General features: G+C 43.4%; 1 protein-coding gene across 1 annotated transcript; it reads right to left on the reverse strand.

Moving 5' to 3' along the window:
- Positions 1–2,212: 2,212 nt before the first annotated feature.
- On the reverse strand, positions 2,213–7,342 carry ZNF281 (zinc finger protein 281). Its single transcript, XM_019491207.2, has one exon. It carries the CDS (start codon positions 7,091–7,093, stop codon positions 4,427–4,429), a length of 2,667 nt encoding a protein of 888 aa, XP_019346752.1. The 5' UTR covers positions 7,094–7,342; the 3' UTR covers positions 2,213–4,426.
- Positions 7,343–8,751: the final 1,409 nt, after the last annotated feature.

The raw sequence follows: 8,751 nt of genomic DNA on the forward strand, positions 1-8,751 counted from the left end.
ATACCCCTATTCTTAAATACAACAAAAGCAAAAACTTATTGTATTCCACATTGCAACATACATTACCAGAATGCAGACAAGATTTAAAAGGAATTAGTCGTGAATATGTAAAACAAGACTGATATTAAGTAAAGTTTCAATTATGATGTTTTATAAAACATACAAATATAAATTTGAGTATAATCAAGGATTTGAGAGAGATCTCCATCTTGATTAAAACATATTGTACAAGGTATCAGAGGTTCTCACCTTGAGTGCCAGGAAAAACAGAATTCTCCAGATAACACCAAATTAATGGTACTTTTATAATATTATGCCAAAATACTTGTTCTGGATTTGCATACATACGTGATGTAAAGACTGAATTCAAGTCCATATATTTGAAGTAAGGGATGGTTTCATATGCCAGCAACTAACAAGACCTAGAAGCATCCAAACAATGAGCTTGCTCTGTCACCAATGGATAGTCTCAGGAAAAGAACAAACTTGCATTCTGTAAGTCTGAAACATGATTGCCCCCCTATATTTTCATTTTCTTCATTTCCTCCTCAGAAAGGGCCTCTCTCATTTCATTCTCCCAGTTGAACCTATATTACCAGTTTCAGCTGTGTTAATTTCCAGTTTCCAAACAGTCTGTGAGCACACACTGGCTTTTAATTATTTTGAAGGTCACCTGCCCATTACCTAGAGTATGACACTGCTTTTGTTACCTTCCTCAATCTCAATAGTTGATCTTATTTTACAGGAGGCTGAGAAGCAAAGATATGAATTACAACAATGAAAAGTATAAATATTTCAATTTTCTTAATTGTTAATACCTTGTAAATAATTTCCTTTTTACACCCTGACATTGGGAATAGATTTTCATTCATCTTCAGCCTCCTTTTTGTTTTTACTTCCAGACTCTAGACGTCATTACAGCAAAATAAACTAATTGAAACCCAGGAACCCTCATCCTTCCTAAATCCCCCAATTACACCTCTAAATTACCCAAAGCACTTATAGTTTGATTTAGCTGCATTACTGCTCTATAGACATAAAGGAACCTGTATATGCAGTCTGTAGTTCTTTCCAGCATCTAGAAGGTGAAAATATGACCTGCTTCTTACATTTGCACCAAGTGCTCAGCTCTGAGCATCCAAATATTCCAGCACATGAAGCAGTGTCCTGGAGAAAAAGAAACTGAGCTCGCTTTTGAAACTGGAAAAAAAAATCTGGTTATAGTCCATTCATAAATATTTTCAAGTGATTGCCCAGTTACCAGAACACAATGTACAAATTGTAATAATTTGCATCTACAGACTTTCCAAAAGGCTCTGTCACCAATGTTTATAGATACAGTACTGAGAAATGAATTTAAGTACTTCATCTTTATTTAAGGGGGGGATTTTATCTACATTAGTCATGGAAGGGATTTTTTTTTTTATTTTAATATAGATTCTTCCACTTGCCCAAACTAAGTTACCTAAAAACTAAAGCACTATGTATTTCCTAATTCTTTCAGCTTCCCTGTTGCTCATTTTAGGCAGTTGGCAGGGACTAACTACTTCAGCGATTTATTTTTTATAAGAAAGTTTACAAAACAGGAGATTAATTTATCAAGGAGGTACATGATGTAATTATTCTGCTTCTTTCAGTAATGATTTTGATTTAAGATTACCTTTGGTAGGCCCTTCTTTAAAATGTGAAAATATTAGTTGAGAGCAAACAGCATTAAGCCATTTTGTTCAAGATCTTAGCTTTCAAAAAAGTTCTTTGTATGTGTACAGAGACTCTAGTTCTTGATTCTCAAAAGCTAGGTAAATTACAAAAAATATGTGGAGTTAACAGTATGTTAAAAAAAATGTTGTACGGAACCACACATAGTACCAGACTTGGAAGGGTCAGATTGTATAATCAACTGAAACAAAACCGAACCATTCTCAGTAAGAAGTTAAATACTAATGGTATGATACGGCCCAGCAATTTTTAAGTAGTTTACTCATATAATCTGACCCCCAAAGTAATCTGAAGTCATAAAAGTATTTGTCTGTATTTTTTAGGATACCAAAAGAACATTTTATTGAGCAAATCTTTACAGTAAAAATGCCTTAAAATATTCAACAAGTTATATTATTGCTTCTTCAAATCTAATTTAAAACATGTTATGGAATTTTCTTCTTAATAAAAGTCTAAGGAGTGTGACTGGATAATATCAGTGATATCTTTACAATTTTGTGAATAATGGGTTTTTATTAGTATTAAGGTAAAGCAAACAACCAGAACAATACATATGCAATATCTCCTACACACATTATAAACATAAAGAAAGCAAATCATAACCTCAGCAAAAACAAAACCAAAAAAAAAAGGATGATGAAAAGCATGACACCACCATTGTGGTTATGGTCCAATCCACGCCTGGGCACTGTATTTAGAGAGCAGAAGCAGCATACTGCACTAGAATTAAATAAGAATGAAATACATAATCAAGTATAGAAAAAAAGTTAATGGAATTAAATGAATACTGTAAAGCAAAACTTATATTAGCAACAAGATGAAACAAGCTACAAGTTTTGTTTGGGTTTGATTTTTAGTGGTGAGGGATAGTGGGAGATAAATTACCCAGTTTTTTGTAACAATTTGTTTAATAATTCCATAGTTTTCAAAACACCACTTTCATAACAGAAGTGTTTTACACTTGCACAATGTTAATTACTTTATTATACATGGAAGCCTGTAATAGGCTGGTTACACAATAAGACTGCAAACAACCACTGGTACTTTTCTGACATCAGAAAAGTACGTAAGACTGAAACATCACCAAGAGTACGTAAAAACTATCAGCATAAACATCACCAAAATTACATTAAAAAAACTAATCAAAAATACATTTGCAAAAAAGTGGTTTAGAGCAGTGCTACTGCCTTTCAGCAGCTTTGAACAGCCACCAGTATTTCTAACAGGTTTCCGTGGCTCCACAGGCATTCATCAGGATTCACATATAATAAATAATGTACCACAAAATATACATAAAACAAGGCAATAATTCCATGAAGAGTTCTGTCAATATAAACAAACCACTTGAGTTCTTACTCTTGCAGTTTATGTCATCATCAGAAACCTCGGATGGAATTGCAGCCTTAGGCCCCAAGACGGCAACCACATACTGTTGTAGATCCCTATACCCATAAGGAATCCCAGTTATGTCACTGGCACCCTGTTAGGCAGAGGGATCTACATGAACTGATCCTGATGCAGAATCAGGGCCTTACTATGTACAATTGGGAGTATATTATTTCTTATTGTACATGGAAACCTTAACAGAATTATATAATCATTGGGTGTTTATATTTTTATTCTAGAACTAATGCCGTAAGACATCAGAAAAAACGCAGAATAAGTTACGCACTTTCCGGAATGTGAATTTTTTTAATTCCAACTGTTAAACTAGGGATGTGAGGGAGGGAGTAGTCAAGGAAGGACCACAAACCACAAGAGGTTAAACTGTGGAGGACAACAAAAGTTGGAGGAAAAAGGATTTACACTAAAAAAGGGGAAGGAAAGGGAGAAGCCTAAAAAGACCATTTGTTTTGAACCATGTATAATAAATAATCTATCCCAAAAGCATGTATAACTTATAACGGTAGTTTCAAGTTGGGGTTCTAATGACATGAGCCAGCTACACAAGTTTTGTTCTCATGGTTATGTCATTAGAATTTCTTCATGGAATTTACAGCCTTACATAGGAGTTCCAGGGACATTATTGTTTATATTAAAGCTACTGTTCTGGGCTTTTTCCAATAATCCAAGAATATTTGCCTCACCCATCTGGAATGAGCAACACTTAGAAGAACAGGAGGATGTTAAAAAGCTACAAGATGTAGATAGCAAAATTCTCAAAGTTTTGGATCAGCTCAGATTTTAAAAACAGCAATTTGAAATGTCTTACATCCCTTCCTTAAAATATTAAAATAAATTTGTCACTATCTGTTAACTGGAAGTTCCAACACACAAGTGGTGCACAGAATTCCCATGCTTCGTTACACTTTCCTGAGAGTAAAACAATTAGAATAAACCTTAATCCTAGGAACAAAGATTTTTTTTGTGGTTTTTTTTGTTTTTTGTTTTTTTTGCATTTTAAACTTTTGAACTATTCCCTGACAAATCTATTTATGTAAATCTGATTGCTAAACATTGTCACTTGAACATAAAAAACCAAAAAAACCCTATTTTACTCTATTTGATTTTTGATTAAAACCCATAATAACAGACCTAAAAAAAAAAAATCACACTAACAAAATTAACTAAATATGAAAAGTTGCATTGAAAGGGCATGTTACATTATTCTTAATAGGACCGTGTAGAAACATTCCAATGGCAGTGTTATCAAAGTAAAACAAAATTACATTAAAAAAAGACCCTCAGCCTGGTCACATTTGTGACCTTACCTGTAACTCTGGCTGGTAGGGGTTTTTACTCGTGTACTACATGGCTCGCTTACATCAGACATCATATTTGAATACCCTGAGAAATCTGACACTGAAGTCCGTACTCTATGGTCCACTTCTCCATTAGAGTTAGTAATAAAAGTCATTGGCACCCTGCTGCCCGACTTAAATTGAGAACCAAACGCTTGTGCAAAGTTCTCAATCTGGTAGGTCACTCTAGGCTCTAGGTCCTTCTGAGGATCTATCTGGCTCGCTAACTCCTGAGACGGAATTTGAAAGCTCGCTGAAGATTCTAAATTTTTCTGTTCCTTCTGGCTAGTCAATTTCTGAGATGTAGACTGGTAGTTTGATGAAGTCTCTAAATGTTTCTGTGGATCTATCAGATCATCCAGCTCTTGAGAAGGAGTCAGCTGTTGATGCGTAGCCTCCAAAGCTGATAAATAAAAACCTGGCTGAGATCCAAGCAACATCCCAAATGGAGGCTTTGGCAATGCAGTTGGCAACACTGAGGTAACAGATTGGCTGAAACCACACTCAAGTGGAGACGTAGTGTAGATCTGTTTGTCTTGAAACAGAGTGTGGTTATGCAGAGTTGAAGACAGACTAACAAACTGGAAACTGGGTCCAAAAGGAAAACCAGTGCTATTGGTCGTTCTTTCAAAAGCTTGTTGGAGGTATTTGGAGTATTCTTGCAACATGTTTGCCTTATCACTTGAAACTGTTTGAGAACTTGGGCTCAAATTTTCCTCCTGGACCATTTCTGGATGCTCTCCTGAAGCATGCAAGTCCACACGTTGTTCAGTTATATTGAAAGGATCTTCTTTCTGGCCTTCTGACTTGTGAGCATACTGGTCCAAGAGACTCTGCAACACTTCATCAGGAATTCCAGACTTATCATGGCAAGACTTTATTTCAGTATTTAGAGATGCTGAATCAATAAGAGATAATGGAGTCTCATTATCCATAACACTGACACCTGCAGATTGGATGACAGACTGTTGGGAAGTCATGTGTCCGACATTTATAGAAAAGGCACTGTTACTGCTGGCAGTTTGTAAATATCTTCTCTTCTTTGAAAACTGCATGGCATCATCATAGTTGCTACTTAACTGAGCTGGTTTACCGCCTGTACTTTGGAGAAGTCCAAGAGCTTCCACACCAGTATTGGTTACTATTCCAAGAGAGCCACTTTGTTTTCCAGACAACGGTTTTTGCCCAATAATATCTGGCAAAGGCGACACAAAATTAAGGTAATTCTTGTCTGCATTTTTTCTGTTTCCTTTTTTGAAAACTAACTTTGGCACCTTTTTTTGCAACTCTTCTATGCCAGTGCCAACTATGCCACCACTGGAAGACACGATAGGAAGCTCTACTGCATAATTCGGCATGTTCATATTATTCAGGACTTGTGATTCAGTTACTTTATTACTTGACTTACTTCCTTTGTTTTCAGTGGATATACTTTTTGTTTTGTTTTTTCTCCTTGAGGAACTTGAATTTCCCTGAGACAACGCAGCCAGGCTACCCATGTTGTGGTTCGATGACCCAGGTTCCATTCCAGCATTTGCTTTAGCTATGGCTTCACCGCATGTTCGTCTGTGCTTCAGAAGTCTATCAGTCCTTGAAAAATACTGCTGGCAAGTGTCACATTTGTATGGCTTTTCTCCGCTGTGTGTCCTCTTGTGTCTTTCCATGTGGTACTTCTGGATGAACTTCATGCTGCACTGGTCACATCCAAATGGTTTCTCCCTGCTGTGGATCTTCTCATGCCGCTGGAGCAAGTACTTTTGAATGAAACCCATGCTGCACTGGCTGCACTGGAAAGGCCTCTCCCCGGTGTGAATGAGCACATGCCTGCGCAAGTGGTAGGAGCTCCTGAAGGCTGCACTGCAGTGTTCGCAGACGTGAGGCTTCTGACTCGGGGACGCCAGGGCCCCTTCGGCATCACCCGCCAGCTGGGCCGGCTTGGACGAAGCGCTCGGCTTCCGCTTGGCTTTGATTCCCTGAGTTTCTGGCTTTGGCCTCTTTGCCTTCCGGGCCTGGGTGGCCTCGTGCTTGGGCTCGTCGCAGCCCCCCAGGGGGCCCTCGCCCCGGCCGCCCAGCAGCGCGTCGCGGTGCGGGTGCTGGTGCAGGTGGTGGTGGAGCAGACTGAGGTCCTGGATCACGCTGGGCCCCACTGCCTCCCCGCTGCTGCCCCCCAGCAGCCCGGGGGGCCGGTCCTGCCCAAAAAGCCCCGGCGCAGTGCCTACACCTGTCCCGTAGGGGTGCGGCACCTCCTCCTCCTGCTCGCTGGGCTTCTCCTGCTTGATGCTCACCAGGGACTGCAGGAAGCCCCAGGGGCTGCGCTGGGAGGAGGAAGAGGACGAGGCAGGGGAGGAGGCGGGGAAAGCCCCGGCCGGCTCCTTCTTGAAAGTCATGTCCTGAGGCGGCGGGGGCGGCGTCTGAGAGGAGGAGGAGGCCGAGGCCGAGGTGGAGGCGGCGGAGGCCGGGGACAGCCCGCAGGGCGGCGGGTGCTGGGCCGGCGGCGGCGCGGCCGCGCGGGTGAAGCTGGTGACCGGGGGCAGGCGGTGGTTGAACATGACCATGCTGGGAGGGAACGTGGGCTCCATGGCCGCCGCCCGCTTGCTGCCGCCGCCGAGGCAGCCGCCGCCGCCAAGTCTCATCCCCACGTCGCCGGGCCGAGAGGCGGGAGGGGGCGCGGCCCGCACGGCCCCGGGGCCGCTCAGCGCCCCTGGCCCGGCCCGGCCCGCCGGCCGCCGCCCGGGCCCATCGCCGCCGGCCCCGCGCGCCCCGCCCCCCGCCCGCGCCCACGGGCGGCCCCGGCCCGGCCCCGGCTGCACTTACGGCTCCTCCCGCCGCCGCCGCCGAGAAATAACGCCGCGTCCGCTCCACAATGGAATTAGCGGCGCCCCCCCGCCCTGCGCCCTACTGCGCATGTGCCGCGCACGGCCTGCTGGGAGCCGCCCGGCCGGGAGGGCAGCGCAGGGCTGACAGCGCGCAGGCGCAGTAGGGCCGCTCGGCTCGCTCCGCTCCACTCCACTCTGCCCCCATCCATTGCGCCGCCTGGCTCAGCTCCTGCTCCTTCGCTGCACGCGGGGCCGGCGCGGGAGGAGGCGGCCTCGGTGTTGTGGGGACTGCGGGGCACGTGTTTGCTCTCCGTACACGTTTTATGAGCTCCCACACAGCCCGAGGGGACAAATACTGGCACTGGAAGCTACGTACATGTGCACACACGTGTTGGTATGCAGACACGCGGGCTCCCGCGGAAGGGAGCAGGTGCTGTAGCCGCATCCTAGCGCTCTACCTCATGGTTGTCCTCCATCATCCACACAGCCATCCGCCCGCTCTCCTCAGAGAGTTTTTCAGCATCTTGGGCCTGTCCAGCACATGCTTGAAAACCCCTGTTTTTGGTTGTAGCCCTGTTGGTCTAAGGACATAGGCGGGCAAGATTCTTGGGGTAAATGTGATATCTTATTTTTCCCCCGAACTACTCAGTTGGTCTAATAAGGTATCACATTCACTCAAAGAACCTTGCCTGGAAAGCCCAGGGGAGATGAAAGCCACCCTGCCTCGAAACCTCGTCACCCCTGTAACCAAGGCATTAGCAGGCAATGGTAGCCAAGTCCTGCAGCGAAACCCACTAGTAAATGTGCACTTACCGGTCCCTTTCTAGCCCACTAACTAAAAGACCTACCAGCCATGCTAAGCTAACCCAACTGAAGGAATATGAAGGGGGAGGAAGGGCCAGCCCTGGTGGCCATCATATCCTTGGCCATCAGGGCAGAACCCTGAACATACACACAATTTGACGTGCTGAAGAGGGTGTGAGACTTCAGCGGATGTTATACATGCATATATAGGCATATGATCTGCCCATGTTTTGTTCACAGTGTGAAACGATTACTAACAAACTTAAATTTAGCTCTTTTTGCCTATAGTGGGTTTTAAATATTTTACACATTTGCAGGGGGCCACATGCTGACGCCTTTATTAATAATCAAAGCATCTTAGTACTGTGCATTACATACGTGAACCACTCCTAAAATCAGGAAATGTGCACACTCACCTGTGGGCATTTCTTTGAGGATCTTGATGGAGTGCGCCCTGGAAATGTGCAGAATTCACCCTATCTTCCCAAAATTACTAGCACAAGTTATGGCACCTGAGATAAAACTTTGCTGGCCAGTTAACTGAACACATGGAGAACTGAGAGCTAACATTTCTGACCACTGCTCTGTAGACCCTCTTCAGATCACTACTACCCAAATTCTTAATTATTGATTTGTTAGACAGATATACAGTTGGACTACTAAAGAACTTT

This window comes from Alligator mississippiensis, chromosome 5, assembly GCF_030867095.1.
Source record: "Alligator mississippiensis isolate rAllMis1 chromosome 5, rAllMis1, whole genome shotgun sequence".
In the NCBI taxonomy this organism is placed as follows: Eukaryota; Metazoa; Chordata; order Crocodylia; family Alligatoridae; genus Alligator; species Alligator mississippiensis.

Excerpts from the sequence above, each read along its gene's own strand:
- ZNF281 (XM_019491207.2), bottom strand. The coding sequence starts at position 7,093 with ATGAGACTTGGCGGCGGCGGCTGCCTCGGCGGCGGCAGCAAGCGGGCG.